The 18363-nt window shown below is 40.9% G+C and overlaps 1 protein-coding gene across 1 annotated transcript; it reads right to left on the bottom strand.

Annotated features, from left to right (window-relative positions):
- Nucleotides 1-940: 940 nt before the first annotated feature.
- Nucleotides 941-9836, bottom strand: ORC2 (origin recognition complex second largest subunit 2). Its single transcript, XM_089155902.1, has 6 exons — nucleotides 9541-9836; nucleotides 6785-6891; nucleotides 4650-4782; nucleotides 2976-3270; nucleotides 1796-2023; nucleotides 941-1704 (listed from the first exon to the last, which is right to left on the bottom strand). Exons 1-6 carry the CDS (start codon nucleotides 9667-9669, stop codon nucleotides 1508-1510), a joined length of 1089 nt encoding a protein of 362 aa, XP_089012028.1. The 5' UTR covers nucleotides 9670-9836; the 3' UTR covers nucleotides 941-1507.
- Between the last annotated feature and the right edge of the window lie 8527 nt (nucleotides 9837-18363).

The following is an 18363-nucleotide window of genomic DNA, read 5'->3' as shown; positions in this document are numbered from 1 at the left end:
TCCATTGAGTTGGGAAAATCAAAAAAGGATACGGTTGTTTATTACTTAGAGTAAATTATAAAATTATGGAGTATGAATTTTATTTATGTTTAAAGCAATACTATCAACTTATTGACTATTTTATCATTTTGTATGAGCTTGAATTATCTTATATTTCTATGAATTTTATTTTTAATTTATTTATGATATTTTTATTTTTATTATTATTATATTTTTTATGAATTTACATTTGATATTTTAGGTCCAAGGATAGGGCCAAGATAAGGTCAATTAGGGTCAGGGACAAAGATAATCAGGGTTAGGACTGATTAGGGCCAAGGACAGGGCTAATCGAGGCTAGGGACAAGGCTAATCAGGGCCAATTAGGGCCAACACATCAGGGTCAGGGCCAATTAGGGCAGGAATGAGCTTGGCTTGGGTAGGGCTTAGAGTCAGGGACAATAGTCTTTGGCCCTGAACTAGGGTCATGGTAGGAATGGGCTCAGATTATAACATATAGGGCTGGGCTTGGGATTGCAAAAGCCTGGCCCAGCCCGGCCCAGTTGCAGCCTAGTAATGAAGGGCATCATTGAAACATATCATAAAAAATTTATAATAATCAAGTACGTAATTTTCAAGGACATCATCACATCCGAAGCCCTAATACAATTTTGTAGGTATTTGTAAATATAATAGTAATTGTTATTGCCAGGAACTGATGTAGCTAACGTACACTAGAGTAGAAGAACCATGAATGTTAAGTCTTAAGAAAACAAAAAAGGTATAGTTCTTCACAATTGACTTGTATGTTGCATCATCAACATACTGAGGTCAAGCTAATGATATGGATGACCAAATCGTGGAGAAACTCATTGATCAAAATGAGTAGAGCTGGGGAAGGGGAGATAGGCCTGTACTTCCCTAAATAACAGAAGTACTCCTCAAATTGTCTCTGCTTAAACATCTACAGGAGACCACTTCTTTTGCCCATGCACCAAACCTACTCTAGCTTTTTCTCTTCTTTCCCTTGTCCCTTTATTGAGCATTCATATTGGTATTGATTTTAAAGAGCCCTCGTAAATGAAGAACTCTTATTGACATAGGATACACAAGGTCTCAGAAAGAAGGATTGTTAATCTAATGAAAATGGCCTCTGAAGATATTCTGTAAAGGAGTCTTAAACAGAAGGGCACCACTAAAAAAATGTTGAAACAGACAAATCTTCATAACAAGTAAGAATTTGAGATATACCTCACTGACAGTGATGGCATATTCAGAGACCAACAAAAGGATAGATTGCTTTTAAAATAAATGATCCTGCACAACCAGATTTTAAGCATCGTGACATCTTTTAGGCCGTTGCACGAGTATGACATTTGCCAGGCCTGCACAAATTGCAAAACCTATTTGTTGGGTTGGAGGGGGGAGGTGAATGGGGGATGCAATCTTCTTTCCTTGACACATGCCTTTGCATGTTAACTTTGCAAAACAGCATTAGACATTGAAAACATGCACACCACAGGAATGTTCAGGCAATCTCTTGTAACAGTTTCTCAAGCTCCTCAGACTCTAGGGGTATGTAGAAGCAGTCATGACCATCAGCATGCCTTCTTGTCTTCACTAATTCATGATCTTTGAACTCTGTCAAATAGGAATTTAAAGTGATCTGGCTACTAACCAAAAATCGTTCTCTGCAGATTGTGTACAGGTCACTTTGTGGCATTCCTGGGTAAGAAGGCAAATATGTAAGTTCAGAATGTGCTGGACTACCTTTTATGCATGCAAAATAAGATGGAAGACGGTCACCAATATATACCTGCTTCTTCAGGGTGTGCCAGTTGATACTCAGCAAGAACTTTGAAGACACTTTGTGCATTTGGTGTAAGACTTTGTAAAACTATTGCAGCAGTTTTAGCACTTTGGGTCTTCCCATCATTGATAAGAACCAAAGGAAAAAAGACTCCTTCAACCTTGTAAGGTGCAAATGTTGGGACATGATACCAGCACCAGCTAAACTGTGTGTGAACCATCTTCTTGTCCCACACTACCAAAACCATAAAGTATCAGTTCATATATATGAACTATGAAGGTAAACAAACACATTCAATAGAGAAGCATGTAGCCTTTGAATGCAGCATTCTGTGACAATCCATGACAAAGTTACCCTCAGAACAATGTACTAGGTAAGAAATAAACATAAATCAACTAATGAAAAAACTATGTAGAATGACGCAAAGATTTAATTTGCTTTTAGCCAGAGGTATAGAAATCCTCTTCAGAAGAACCCAGACAAGAAGAAAAAATGCACAGAGGATGATGATCACCATCTTCAGTTTCGGCTTATATGCACTAGAGTTAATCCGATAAGGATACATAACATTAACAGGACCAATTAGAAAAGACTGGAATGAGATCTAGCACTCCTTACAACAGAATTATATTGACCGATTATAATAAGCAATTGGATGGGCTGGGGAAGTCATAGCAGGGCACACTCTACCTAGGGCATGAACCAGTTAAACATACCCTCAGAAAGGGATTACTGGTGCTGAGCAAGGATCAACTTAGTTTCCACGAATAACAGTCCAAAAATTTGTACAATCATAAAGTCACTGTCTGATACCCACGCCCATGCTCACGCTGAGCAAGTGCTCCCCCAAGTGCCAGAAATATGCTCAGATCAAGGTTTAAAGTATCCCACGATACGGTACAACATTAGCCAATACATATCTATATTGGACACAACTGATACGATACATCTCGATACATCTCTCCATTGAATTGCACTAAAAGACATTGACTAGTATGATACAATACTTGATATTGGACGACATGTCTCCTAAAATCACCTGACTGATACAATACTTGATACTAATACTTTAAACCTTGGCTAAGATACTGATAACGCACCAGAATAAAACAAAACATCGGTGGAATACATCAGTGGAATTTTTGCTCGCTCTAGAAATTATTGATGAAATTAAGATAATACTTACACAAGGGTGTATTCACATTGTCGATTGATGCAACTATACGGACGTGGGAACATGATGCCAAACGCGCAAGAGATTGTTGTGATTCGCAATCTCGTAATGCAGGTCCATCAATATTGTGGATGACAATGCTAACAAAGCAGTCATTATCCTTTTTCTTTGACTCCCCCAGATATGTGAGAAGATCATCCATGGATAGAGAACTGAATGGTTGGTGGAACTTGGACATGTTCTCCGCGAGAGGGCTTCTTTTGGTCTTTAGTTGATCTCTTAGAGTATCTGCGATTGCAACCAAAGCCTACAAAGTACACTCAATTTTATTAGTCATCGAAATGAAGACATTTAAATACTTAGAACATAACATGTACATCAAATGAGTTTTATAATTCAAATCAAGCAAGCTTGTGAGAACAAGGCAAGTCAGTCACAAACTGGGAGTTTCAGCAAGTATGGCATTCATCAATGAGGCCCATACATCATATTACTAGAAAAATCCATCCATCGCAACTTCCATATGAACTTCTCAACTAATGAAACCACTAATTCTTTATAAGCTCGGCATTAGCTGTGAAACCCCAGTCATCATTGTTTCCAATCTACCACGTCACTGAGAGACATATCCTACATCAGAGTTTCACATCAACTACAAGTACAAAAGGAAATAAACTAAACTATGGGTATGGAGACAATTTCTTTCTTTTATCCATGAAAAAAGTGAATTTGGTATTTAGCAAATCTTTCAAAGCTATATTATACCATTTTCTTCAGATTTGAGAATTCCAAACTTTTCATCCAGTGTGAAAATAGGGCTAGTTGAATGTGAGTTATACAGAGGAAATTGGACTCACAGATGAAATGTTTCAGTTGCAGGAGATCACATAAATACCAGATAAAGTGACAGGGCACCAAAGTTTCGACTCTTTTAACGTAAATATAGTGAGGGGGTGGGTTCTAGGTGGTCCCTCCCATGACATGGAAGCCAGAAACTTAACATATCCCTACAGGACTTCAATAATACTGGTGAGTGACATGACAAAAGTTTAATTGATAAATAAATCCAATAGCAATACCAAAGTTCACAGGAATCTGAAATGTAGTATAACTGATTGACAGACAAACATCAGATTACCACAATAACATGATTTACAGATAAAGTTGATTTCAGGCATAAAAGTCCCCCTTCTAAGCATAAGGATATCTTATTAAGTCCCTAAATTATTTGGTTAGCTTTTCACCTAGATTAGGGAAGAGCATTAGCTGCCAACAGTATCAGACCGTAACCACCAGAAATATGATAGACTAGAGAAACTTCAGCTCAAGCATAAAATTCCCACTTCAAAGCATAAGGGTAGATCATAAGCTGCAGACAATGTGGGAACACTCCTGTCCCTTTCTTATATTCGAAAATAACTTAGGTTCTATGAAAACCAATCAGATACCCAAATTCTGCTTTCATGGTACACATAGAAGTGCTGCTGCCTTTTAATCGAAAGTTCACCAACCAAGAACTATTTGCATGCTGTAAGAAAATACAGCTCATTTCAGTCATATATACTTCATGAGTTAATGCAGTGACCTAAAAATTTTATCAAAATTCATCACCCTAGAACTGAAGAACACAAGATTAAGAACGTTATAACATTATATCACTAGAAGGAATTCACAATAGTAGAATACCTGTTTAATGTTGACAGACTGAAGATAACCATTGATAACCACTACACCACTGCCAGTCAATGCTGTTGAAGCGAAATCTTCAATCAACACCCTCTTAGAACCATACCCATACATAAGGAGGCTAAAGCCACATCTGCAACGTCACGTAGATGAAAATCATGATATTGGAGTTATAGAAAAGGGAAAATTGGATAAAACCTAAAAGAGTGAAAATTTTAGAGAATAACGAGTACAAGAGTGAGGAAAAAAGGAACAAGTATACCTTCTCAACAGGAACAGATTCTTAACTAAACTAAAAGAATATAAGATAGAACACATTTTGCAAATTTGTAAATAGCACATAAAACAAGGCAGCAGCCGACCCCATTTAGTTGGACAAGGCTTCTTCTTGTTGTTGTACATAAAACAAGGCACCAAGACCACATTAACAAAAGCGTAATCTTGGAGATAATAATTTAAATATAAAAACTTGTGCAAACAATTCAATCATCACACAAGGAGGCCTCAATAATATTGCATAAATTACATGATGTGGGACAGAACATGAAGAATAGAACGCCAAAACACAGTTCATATCACTGTTCACACGAACAGTTCCTCACCTCCTTTTTTTTACTATAATACTGTAAGAAGGTTTTGTGGGGTTGAAAACCAGATTGTGAAAGACTTCTAGAAGAGGCACAGTGTGCTGGCCTAATGGCATCTTTGATGGGGACCACATGGGATCTCAAGAAGGATTCTGATTGCAATTTTTAGAAGACTAAAGATCTTATTTGGGTATTATTTTTATGTCATTCCTAGCTTCTAAAAGTTATTTTCTATTTCTCTTAGTTTCTGATTTCAGTCAGTAAGTTTCTATTTTAGCTATTTGAAGATCTTAGGTAAATAACTCTAAGTCTGATTCGATTTTAGTAATTATAAGTTTCCATTTTTGTTGAACAAACCTTTATATATATGTTGTTGACTGTTCAGAGGCCTCCACAGTTTTGAAATTAATTGAATGAAGCTTTACTTCAAGTTCCATTATTCTCTTGTGCATGTTTAAGTGGTAAGAAGGGTTAGGGCCTTTCTGAGGGTTAAACTCCTAGGGCTGAACGAGCCTTTCTGTGGAGGGGAAAATTCATCAATCCTTTCTACTTTCAGATTTGCTTGAGGATTAAATCTGCTGCTGTTACCAATGAAAGAGACCATCAAATTTGCTATTGTTCATACCGGCCATTGATGTGCTGATGCGGTTGATGATCTTCCATTCGATCCAGCTGCTGTTGCTACCCTAAATTTGGTTGTGTGCATCATCTAGTTCCCATCTCCATTTTACACTCAATGAAACCTGCTGGGTCTGTAAAACTTCCATTCCATCTCAAGTTCCCTTCAATCATCCACTCCTCTACCCATTCATCTGTTAGAACTTAGAATCCCTTAAATACCTATGCATTTCTAATTTCATCTTAACAACCTAGTTGTTATTCTGACTATCCGTATTCAGACCAATCTGTATCAGAGATCCTGCAACACCTAAGTTACTATTTTGGTGTTTGGTCAAAGATCTTGCAATCCATCCATTGTAATTGAATCAAATTTGCAGCAGTATATTTTCTAATGGTTGGCTACACATTGACACCACCAGATCAGATTTATACAGTGTGTTTGGCCATAAACCTTAAACTTTGAATTTGGTCCTTGTTTCTAATCTGAAATTTTGTGGGTATTGTGAATAAGAAAGAAAAACAGAGAGAGAAGAGAAGGAGAAGAATGCTTCCAGTAGGGAATGTTGCTACATACAGTATTGGCCTAAGCCCTCTGCTTCCATCACAGATCTCAGAAATATAGGTCATTCGGGTGGCTGGCCACAATACACGGAGCAGCTCAATCTTTAAAACCAGGTAACTTGGGTCACACATAACAATAATCACACAGGGACTAACTAAAGATATCCGTGCATAGAAGCTATACAAGGGTGAGTGCTAGTGTTGGTGACCGTTCCTTGCAAAAAACAGAATTTCATTTACCCAGAACCAGAGGTTATCTTTAAAACTGGGTATACAGTGAGACTTCCAATGCAAGAATTGGAAATGATGGACCAACCACAACTTCATAGCATACATATAAATTTAAACGAGGTAATAGTAGATTACCTGAGCTCAAAAGCCCATTTTGAATATGAACTCCTATAGCTGTTCAGTAATGATGTCATCTCCCCCTCATGTTTAGGTGCTAGTTTTGATGCTGCTGCTCTCAGCTCCTGCCATTTCAGGTCTTAATCCTCAAACCAGCTACAGGTTTTAATATTAAAGACAGACAGTATCTACCAACTTTAAAGAGTTCACCCTATGTTGGGTAATTGTATTACAAATTCTAAAAACACAATAATGGAATTGCGATACAATTAGAAATTGAAGATCCTAAGCAAATCCAGAGAACTTGACATTGCAATCAAATGAATCACCAAACGACAAGGTTTAGTCACACCTTGAGTGCTGCATTAAGTAATTGATGCACCCTATTACCAAGGGTTTTTTGCACCACCACTTCCAAGATAAATCAACCTCCAACTACAAGATGAGGTAGTTTTTTAGTCCCTTAAGGAGCCAAAAGGTACAACACAACACTAAGATAAACTCAAAAGATAGAAAAGAACTTTCTAAAGAAAAAAGCAACCAATAATACAAGTGTGAGTAGTGGATGAATTGCACACAATATGCAAGGATGGGGTTGGGCTTATATAGGCCCAAACCACACCTTACACCCCTTGAGATTTTCACATAATGAATTGAGTCGTTGAATTGTATTGACTCATCTCTCTCACAAAGAGAAGAATGAGTTCCCTACTAATGGAGAATCCATGGCCTTTTCCCTTCTCCATTAATGGGAATAGATCATATTAACCTAACCTCCCCACTAAATAAAGAATCAATTCTCATATTCACCTCATTGCCATGAATTGCATTTAATTCATTCATTGGCCTTACCCCCACTCATGGAAATGGTCATTAATGGTCATGAAGGTGCAACAAGAAATTAAGGTCAATGGCTTGAATTTGAACAAATTTCACTCAGTAAACATGCCCACCTCATCACACATAATCAAGGTCTTTAAGGCTCCCATATCAATTGCAATTGATATTCATAACCACCTTACACCCCATGATCAATATCATGAAGGGCCTCATAATCAAGATCATAAAGAGCCTCCTTTTCTCATGGGTGCCTCATTACCATCCTTAACTCATGGATCCTACACACTAACAAATCAATTAAAATAAAAGAAATGCAAAAATTAATTTTGAAATTTAATATAAAATATATATTAATAAAAATATAACAATCCCCACAAATTTCAAAATTGCAAAAAAGGGACACGTGTTGTGATTGTATTAGACACTAAAAGACACATTGTTGTAGGTGTCTTTCAAATTTGAACCTACACTAGGTATAATGAGTCGCACTACAAGTATAGGTAGAGTCAAACTCCTTGAACCTTTCCTCATTAGTGGAGAAGGGACAACGTCATTAATTCTCAATTAGTAAGGAATTGGTTCTCCCCTTTGTAAGAGAGGTGAGTCAATACAATTCAATGACCCAATTCATTACATGAAAATCTCAAAGGGTGTAAGATGTGGTTTGGGCCTACATAAACCCAACTCAATCTTTGCATATTGTGTACAATTCATACACTACTCACATTTGCATTATTGATTGCTTATTTCTTTACAAAGTTGTTTTCTTTCTTTTGAGTTTATCTTATTGTTAGATTTTTATTAAAATCTATTTTATATTAATTTTCAAATTAGTTTTTACATTTTTCTTTTATTTTAATTGATTTGTTAGTGTATGGGACCCATGAGTTAAGGATGGTAATGAAGCACCCATGAGCAAAGGAAGCTCTACATAACCTTGATTATGAAGTTCTTTCATGGTATTGATCATGGGGTGTAAGGTGGTTATGAATATCAATTGCAATTGATATGGGAGCCTTAAAGACCTTGATCATGGGTGATGAGGTGGGCATGTTTACTGAGTGAAATTTATTCAAATTCAAGCCATTGACCTTAAATTCTTGTTGCACCTTCATAACCATTACCATGAGTGGGGGTAAGGCCAATGAATGAATTAAATGCAATTCATGGCATTGAGGTGAATATGAGAATTGATTCTTCATTTAGTGGGGAGATTAGGTTAATATGATCTATTCCCATTAATGGAGAAGGGAAAAGGCCATTGATTCTCCATTAGTAGGGAACTCATTCTTCTCTTTGTGAGAGAAATGAGTCAATACAATTCAACGACTCAATTCATTATGTGAAGTGGTTTGGACCTATATAAACCCAACCCCATCCTTGCATATTGTGTACAATTCATACACTACATACACTTGTATTATTGGTTGCTTATTTCTTTAGAAAGTTCTTTTCTATCATTTGAATTTATCTTAGTGTTGCACAGTACCTTTTGGCTCCTTAAAAGGGACTAGAAAAATAATTCATCTTGTAGTTGGAGGTTGATTTATCTTGGAGGTGGTGGTGCAAAGAACCCTTGGTAATAGAGTGCATCAATTACTTAAAACAGCACTCAAATAGAGTGCATCAATTACTTAAAACAGCACTCAAGGTGTGACTCAACCTCGTCCTTTGGTGATTCATTTGGTTGCAACATCAAGTTCTCTGGATTAGCTAAGGATGTTAAATTTTCAATTGTATCGCTTGTATTTTTAAAATTTGTAATACAATTAACCAACACCATAAGTGTGAAATTTTCTTGAATAAATAAATTACTCGGTGTATTCTATGTAATCCACCAGGGAACAGGAAAAAAAAATTCAGCATCACCAAAAGCAGGTTCTCAAAATGAAAATACCGCATAAAGGTATACATAGAAAAGAGAGAGAAACAACCTGTTCGTCAACGACTTTAATATCTGAGATTTTGCGGGTGGATTTCTTCACAGATCCGCCCAATTCCTTGGAGAGAAAATAGTTGCGAGAGAATCCGAACTCCTCGTCATCTCCATCCGTCAAATCCATGGCTACTGGAACCACCAATTGCTTGATTGAAATTGGATCCCACAACGTGCAGGAGGATGTGATCCTCGGAGACTCAAACGAGTAAAGAAAACCACTCTAAGGTTTTCCCGCGGTTCACATGGAAACCTAAAAGTGAAGTGCAAAATAGCTTCTTTGTTTGGCGCCAAAAATTCCAAAATGCTGCCTCACGCTTTTTCTTTTAGAAGGTTTTGGTATTTGATAAAGATGAACCAAAATACCTCTGAACCGAAACGAACCGAACCTGGATCAACCGGCTCAACCTATTCGCAAATTTTCTGGTTCTTTTCCAAATTGAAAATCCCATCCGGAACCCTAGTTGGAGGGAACATAAACATTCAAATGTCCTGCTGCATATGTGGCATGATTTCCAGCAATCAATAAGGTTTGATTGAAATCCAAATTCAAGATGAATTAAGAAAGACAGGCAAATCAACGATCAACAAGAGTTGTTGATGCGTCCAAAATCTGCTCAGCCCTTAGATCTCCTCGTGATGTCCTGCAAAACGAAAGCGTCAGATGTGGCCCGACCACTGGGGTCGGGAGTCCACCTCCAAAGGCTAAGTCAGTTGATGAACTTAATCACAAACGGCTCTGCTAGAAGCGCAGAGCTAAGGAATGAAGAACTGGGAAAGGTGATCTAGATAGCAAATCGCTGATAGTTTAGGTCTATCAGTATGTATCTGAACCTGAGTCTCAGATAGTATTCTTTTTCGATCCCCTCACCTTGTATGGTAGTGAGGTTTATATAGAGTGTACCTTCGAATCTCCTTCGTTGGATGCACTTGAGCCTTCTTCGGGTAGTCGTTGGATCTTAACAGTTAGATCCGTTGAGCAATAGACTTCTACTAGTTTGGACTAGTAGAGGACTCCTGAGATAACCTTTAGGTTATGTGATGATTATCCCTTCGATAATGATTATCCGCAGCCGTCAATTCGAGTCTGCCATTATTAGGGTGATTACCCTAATCCATAAGTAGGATTAGGCGCGCTTGCCCGGATAGCTTTCTTCTTCAGAAGCCATCTTCCGGATCCGGTTCGCTCGGGAGCGAGTCGGATCTCTCCGTCTCGACCGAGGTCGAGGGTCGGACCAGGTATGAACCCGGTCTGATCATAATCTCTCCGTATCACGAGCCCCCCAGACCAAGCGTTCGGTCGATCCCGAGGGCTTGGTTTTTAACTGGGTTCGTCGTCAGGTGATAATCTCTGCGTGCTTCATTAAATGTCATATCACATTTAATGCGGTGGTCACTTTTCCTCGAGCGTTGTGAGTGTAAGGCCACATATCTCCTTGCAGTTGATCCGTCGTGGCTCACGTCATCCAAGCGACGGTTTCCGAACGCCTATTTCGGATTCGTGAGTTCAAACTTTCAAAACATCTTTCAATCTTGATCGCTGATTTTGAATCAATCTCGATCGTTCGATTCCCGAACACTTGTGCGGGAGTTTTAAAAGCGGTTCGTTGTCTTCGTAGGTTTCATTCTTCCCTGTCTGGAATTTGAACCTTTGTTGTGCCTTCGCGCCTTTTGCTCTCAAGCTTCCTCCTCACCGAATCGGTAAGTTTACTTGGTCTTTTTCTTTTTGTAGTTTACTTCAAACAAGTAATGGCGGACGATAGGGTTTCTCCGGTACCTAGTGTTGGTAATAGCAAGTGAGGCTTTTGCTTCTCCCGCTCCCGAATAGTCGGATAGTGATAACAAACCCTAAGCTGTCCTCTGGCGCGAGTTCGTGAAGTTTCTCAAAAAGGTTTGGAAAGAAAAACCAAAACTTCTCCTGTCCTTCTCGAGTCCTGGATCTTCCAAGATTGTCGAGTCTTCTAGGCAGCCTCAAACTTCCGGGTCCGATGGTGGACTCGGCTCTGCTTCCCTCCATTTACAATGAGGAAACCCTTCTTTCAGCTATCCAAGATTTTGATTTTCCTTCCTCATATCAGGTTAGGGCTCCCCACCCCGATGAGAGGGTTGATTCATCCCTTTCGGGTGAATTTTCTCCGTATATAGATGCACCGGAAAGCGGGGTTCGCTTTCCCTTTTTTAATCCTTTGTTCTCCGCAGATTCGAATCATTGGAACATTTGTCCCGAATGCTCCTCCCCAATAGCTGGTGTCTTATTGTCGGCTTCTTGGGTTTGTGTTTTGAACTTGGCATTACCCCATCTCTTTCTCTCTTTGTACATTTTCATGTTCTTTCTATCTCCCATCCTCCCGGATGGGTTTTTCTCGTCCAAACGCAATAAGGCTGAACTTGATTGGAGGGGCAGCATCCTTGTCAAAGGAACTTGCCCTTCTAACCACAAAAGATGGCGCGAACGATACTTTTTCTGTCGAGCGCCTCCATCAGATCTTAACTTCCCAACCACCTGGAGGAGGTGTACTTCTTCTTCCGAGAATAACCAAGGCCTTCCCTTATCCAGAGAAGACGAGGCGGCCGTCAGGAAAATCAAATCCATTCCATGGTATCAAGAGATACATGGACTTGAAGTGGAGTATAACTCCATCCTTCAGTACTGGGGCTTGGCTCATTGTGAGCTTCTAACTACCATCCTTTAATTTGACTGAAGTGATATGTTTTTAATTCTGACTCTTGTCCTTCTTCTTTGCAGTGCCTCCAAGAATGAACCCTGAAAGCCTGCGCGTGAAGGCCGCTAGGGCTGTTGTGACAGCCGAGCAACGATCGCCCAGAGCCTTGACCTTAGATCAAGAGGCTTCTATTCCCTCTCCCGACCCCTCTTATAGGGGTATCCGGAATATCAGGCCCATGGCTGATGCTTCGGGTAAAGGGAAGAAACCGATGGTGGAGAGGCTAATGTCTCTTCCTCCGCCCGAACCAAGAGGAGGCATGACGCAATTGATGCTCCCTCCAATAAAAAATCCAAAGCTTCAACGGATGGTGAGGAGGTCTTCACCCCCGAGTGGACCCTGAAGCTGACCGACAGGGTGACTCGGGATCCCGAGAAAGCTGCAGAATGGAGCTCCCTCAGTCTTGCTCCTTCTGATCGCCAGGAATTTGAAGCCCTGGATGACACCTCCCTTGTTAGTCAATCTACAAGGTACCGGTCTTCTTGCTTAGTTATTTTTTCATAATTTCTTATGACTTCTTCTGATATTTTCCGCCTTCCCAAGAATGTTGTGTTGAGCTTTTATCAACACATGGAAGCATTGAGCCGGGTTGGTCGCACCAGCTCCTTGCTGCAAACCTGTGAAGAGAATTTGGCGAAAGCCAATTTTGAAATAGACCAGCTGACTGCAGCTGCCGTGGAGCTGCTGAAAAAGCATGAGGAAGAAGTGATCTCCCTCAAGGAGGCCCTCGAAGCGTCGAAGATTCGTGCCGCTGCTGCCGAGCGCGAGGCCGGGAAGAAAAAGCAGCTGCCACGTTGTTTGGTGACAGGCTTGAATTCAAAAGTAGGGAGCTCGAAGAACATCCGAGTTGGCGATCCCTAGCAAGCCCGAGCATATAAAGCCAGAGCTTCGGAAGGAGTGTGTTCGGAAATACCTGAACAATGTACCTTTCTCCGAGCTGCTAGGTATCTACAACCTTCAAGCTTATCGCTTGGGGCAGAACAACGTTTGGGAGCGAATCCTTGGATCAATCCCTGCCTTCGACACTGCTCCCTTTCGTGAGGTGTGCCACAAAGAGGTCTTCGGGAAAGTTGGTATGGATTTCCCGGACTGGGCTCAGGAAGAAGATGATCCTTTTCCAGCTAACCCTCAATATGAGGCATACCCGGTCGACGAGCCGGCACTTCAAGAGGAGAAATCACAAGCCGAGTCTCAAGTTGCTGCTGTAGAGGACTCAGCCGATGCCATTCTTGAGGAAGGCTCTTCTCATGATCCCGAGAAAAGTCCTCCCGACCCGGGGTCCCTCGGGCAACAATGAAGAAAAGGCTTAGGGAGTTATCTTTTTGTACAAATTTACCCTCTATTTAATGAATAGACATTTCTTTCTCATGTTGGCCTTTATATTTCCCCGTCTCCTGCCGAAATCTTGCCTTGAATATCAAAGTATTAATGATAAAACTCATCACTTAACTTTACATTCCTCGCTTGAATAATAATCTTGTAGAAATATTGTGAAGATGCATTTTGGGAAGATGCATTAATCTTCTCCACTACTTTATTTATTGCAAAGTTCGCACGTTTCCCTTCTCGCGAAGTTCAAACGTTTTCTTGCCTTTGTATACCATTCACTGTTTCCAAAGAATCGGAAATACATCCATTATTTTAATGGCGGTACGACAATTGGAGGTATCTTTGCATCAGGTGCTCGCTTCCACATGTTTCCATGTGGCATCCCTCCGACCGTTGATCTTGCTTTCTGCGGATTTCAAAGCGTCATTTCGATCTAGGTCGTCGGTTGTCCTTAGCCTTCAACCGTCGTCTTAATACCCGAGGCTATTTAAAGCCTTCGTGGGTACTCTCCATCTATCCCGCCTTCTCGCAAGTTAGATTTGCTAAAGTGTTCAAGCGACCTTTCTTCCTTCGGCCTGCTTCCGTATTCCTCGTACTCCAACAATAGCTCTATCAACTTCTGAACAAGTGAGTTTCTTGATTACTCATCTCTTTCCCCACTTCCCCCCTGAGTAAACTGCACAGTAGTTATACTTGGCGTTTAGTTATTTGGTTTTGTTGGAAGTGATAAAAAACTAGGGTTTTCCCTCTTGTCGTTTATTTCTGTACTTGATACGGCTTGTTTGTTTGCATAGTGGCTCCCAAGATCAACCCGAACTTTATCGAGCAAAATCTTGCAAGAAAATCGTTCCGTCGGTGGTGGTTGGGGCCGGTGCGGTGGTTTCAACTTAGTGAATCCTCCAAGCATAAGGCGATCGCTGCCGGTGTATCTTCAAGTCGATTCCCACAGTTTCTATTGATGCCGTCCTCGCGCCTCCTTTGCCCGAAGTGATTGCTCGTCTTTCCCAGGAAGATCTTGATCACTCCGTTGCCGATGGTGCTGCCGACGCCCCCGCTAGTGAGACTCGTTGGTGCACCCCCGAAAGAGACTCTTCGGGCATCCGAGGCAACTATGTTGGCGTCTGATGAAGGTGTGGTCCCAGCAGGTGCTGCTCCTATTTCGAACTCCAGTGCTTGTTTGGCATCCTCCTCCTCTCCTTCCGAGTTGGAGGATTTTGCCACTAGGAAGTGCTGTCGGGTGACAAGTGATGCAGCTCATCCTTCTCTTGGGGCTCATCCTTCTCATCCTTTGCTTGAATTAGTGTCAAACGAGTTTGACAGAGCATTGGAATGGTGTACTGCTGCTCGAATGACTTCTGAGAGCGCAGTTCTTTCCAAACTTTCATATGAAGTCTTTACGAAGTCAGTGGTGATGTAAGTCTTTCTTCATTATCCTCTGATTCTGAAAAATTACTTTTCTGCTCCTCGTTAACTCGAAAGTTGTTTGCAGGAGTCTTGCTGGTAACTTCCACAACCAAGTGGAAGCAGTTACTAGGCTCAGTAGATTGAGCAATGAAGTTTATAGGCTTCGGGAAATCTCCGAAGCTAAAGATGTTGAGATTGCTCGCCTTCGGAATCTAGCTTGGGAGGTGGCAGGAGAAAAAAATTCGATGATTGGTCGTCTTCGGTCGGACTTGGATGATGCCAGGGAGAAGATCCGTTAAAAATTCTGACCTGGGTATTCCTCCTCCCGACTGGACCAAGGATAAGATTGATCCTCCACCTTCCGATCCAGATATTATGCATTATCTAGAAGATTCTCCTGTTTGTTCTCCCCTGGAAGAAGTCAATTATGACGAGCTTGTCCTGAATGCGAGTTTGGTCGAGGACCATGCTTCTCCTGGACAAGCTGGACAAAGAGTATGAAATTGCGGAGGATTTTATGCATACCGAAATATTTTTGTAATCCCCATTTCTTCTCTTCTTTTCCTTGAATCCCCACCAATGGTTGACTCATATGTTTGTTCTAGCAAAGTCGCGTCGATCTTGTATAACTTCTTAACAGTCACCTATGATGACTTTCTTTTTTGACCGAAGATTGTATCCAGCTCTTGTAATTGTTTTGATACTGGCCTCTTTGGATCTTTTGAAGAAATAAGAAATTAACTTTATCTTGAACTTTGCTAGCCACTTGAATCGCTGTTGCATTAGGTCTTAGTTGTTTGAAACAATGCCTTTACTTAAGCGGATTTCCGGAGAAATACAATAAGTCCGAGAAGGAACTCACTCGGGTTTTAAACCGATGCCTTTGTTGGAGACTGTCGGGGGCCCCGGGTCGCCCAAGGATAATTCAAAAATTCAATAAGTCTTGAAGGAACTTACTCGGGTTTTAAACCGACGCCTTGCAAAAGGAACTCACTCGGATCTTCATCCAATGCCTCGACTTAAGAAAGTCCAAAAATTTCCATAAGTGTTGAAGGACCCACACGAATTTTCATCTGATGCCTTATAGTTGGATCTTGTTCTTGAATGTGGTGTATGATGCCCCCCAATCAAAAGATAGTTTGTTGAAAGCCAAAAATTGCATTGATTGAGTTGAAAATGATTACATTGCGAAAAAAATTGAAATCATCCTCAAGGATAAAACTTTTTGAGATGCCTAGCATTCCACGAACGATCCAACTCTTCCCGGGTGTTGGTTCTCCCGCCACGGCACAACCATGGCCTTCCCGAGGGTCCAATTTTCTTTGGTGACGCGGGTCGGAAGCTAGGGTGTTTCTCAACACCAAATCTCCGGCTAAGTATCGACGATTCTTCACTCGAGTATTATAATGAGACGCTATCCTTCTTTGGTAATGTTGAGTTCGTGCTATTGCCTTTGCCCGAACTTCGTCCAACAAATCAAGACTATCAAGCAGCCCTTGTTCATTTGCTTTTTCCTCGAACTCACGATCCCGTAATGTCCCCGCCATTATCTCCATTGGTGCCAATGCTTCGGATCCAATGCCAACCTGAATGGAGTTTCTCCTGTGGGTGTTCGAACCGTAGTTCTATAAGCCCACAGTACATTATGAAGTTCTTCGACCCAAGATGCTTTGTTAGCCTCGAGTCTTCGCTTTATTCCTTCCAATAGCGTTCGGTTAGTAATCTCTACCTGTCCATTGCTTTGGGGGTATGCCACTGAGGACATACGATGCTCGATCATATAAGTTCCACAGAATTGCTCAAATTGTGGACAATCGAAACCGAGTACCATGGTCAGTGACAATAATCTTTGGAATCCCAAAGCGATATATGATTGATTCAAGCACAAATTTCTCCACTTTTTCTCGCAATTGCCGCCATTCACCGGCTTCTACCCATTTTGTGAAGTAATCAATTGCTACTATCGATATTCCCGTCCGCTTGATGCCTTGGTGAATTTGCCCATGATATCAATTCCCCACATCGCAAAGGGAATGGGATTTAGAATTGAAGTCATAGTTTCCGCCGGGCGCTTTGATACTGTAGCATGAATTTGACAGTTACCACATCGACGAACATATTCCATAGCAGCCTCTTGGCCTTAGGCCAATATAACCCAAGTCTCGAAATTTTGTGAGCCGGGGCTCGTCCACCCATGTGAGCTCCACAAATTCCTTCATGAACCTCAGCCAAAGCTGATTTTGCTCCTTCGGGGCCTATACATCTCATAAGGGGTCCAAAGCATAAGATCTTTTGTATAGTCTCCCATTCCGAATGACAAATCTAGCTGATCGAATCTTGATCAACCTTGCCTCTACTGGATCCTCGGGTAATTTGTCATCCCTTAGATACTCGATTATTGGATCCATCCAAAGAACGTTCGCTTCAATATAAGAAATTTCTTTCTCATGATAACTTGGAAAAGTTATCTCTTCAATGTAGACCGAAGGGTCTAGATTCTTTTCCTTGGCATTGGCTAGTCGGGATAGCTCATCTGCCACCGAATTTTCATTCCTCAAAATCCGAGATATCTTCAAATTCGAAATTGGTTTTGAAATGCCCGCACTATCTCTTGATATTTCTCAAGCGTGGTTCTTTAATACCATACTCCCCCTGGACTTGGTTGACTATAAGTTGAGAGTCACTATAAATAGTAACATCTGCAATAGATAATGCTTTTGACAACCGAAGTCCTGCTATCGAGCCTCATATTCCGCTTCTTTATTACTTGCGTCAAATGCGAATCTCAAAGCATATCGAATAATAAATCCTGCTGGACTTTTTAATAGAATTCCAGCTCCAACTCCATCTTTATTACTCGAACCATCCACATATACCTCCCAAGTGGTTGGTATAATGGGATCCTCAATGGTGGGTTCCACTGGTGCATAGTATTTCTACTACAAAGTCGGCTAATGCCCGAGCCTTGATTGCGCTTCTGGGCTTAAAGCTCACTTGGAACTCGCCGAGTTCAACCGACCAGGACACCATCCTTCCGGACAAATCGGGTTTGTTAAGAACTTTACTAAGAGGAAAAGTTGTAAATACCTCAATTGGATGAGCCTCGAAAATATGGCCTTAGCTTCCCGGCGGCCATCATGAGAGCCGGAGCCTCGCTTCTCAATCTGTGAATATCTTGTCTCCGCATCTAGCAACACGTGGCTTACATAGTAAATCGGCCACCGTTTTTTATCTTTTCCCGAACAAGTACCGCACCGACCGCCGAAAGGGACATCGCTAGATATAGCTGTAATATTTCCCCCTTCTTTGGTCCGGACAGGATCGGTGGTTGTCCAAGTGCTTCTTTTAATTCCTCGAAAGCTTTC

The sequence above is a fragment of the Hakea prostrata genome, chromosome 5 (assembly GCF_041222555.1).
Source record: "Hakea prostrata isolate BN-2017 chromosome 5, UWA_Hpros_2, whole genome shotgun sequence".
Taxonomy (NCBI): Eukaryota; Viridiplantae; Streptophyta; class Magnoliopsida; order Proteales; family Proteaceae; genus Hakea; species Hakea prostrata.
Note: the sequence above shows the minus strand (reverse complement) of the source record. Positions and strands in the feature narration are given on the sequence as shown.

Bases quoted from the DNA above. Each gene is read 5' to 3' on its own strand.
- ORC2 (XM_089155902.1), bottom strand. From the start codon at position 9,669: ATGGATTTGACGGATGGAGATGACGAGGAGTTCGGATTCTCTCGCAAC. The intron at 2,024-2,975 runs GTAAGTATTATC...TGGTTTTGGTAG, and splicing joins CAATGTGAATACACCCTTGT to TGTGGGACAAGAAGATGGTT. The intron at 1,705-1,795 runs GTATATATTGGT...CTTCTTACCCAG, and splicing joins GGCACACCCTGAAGAAGCAG to GAATGCCACAAAGTGACCTG.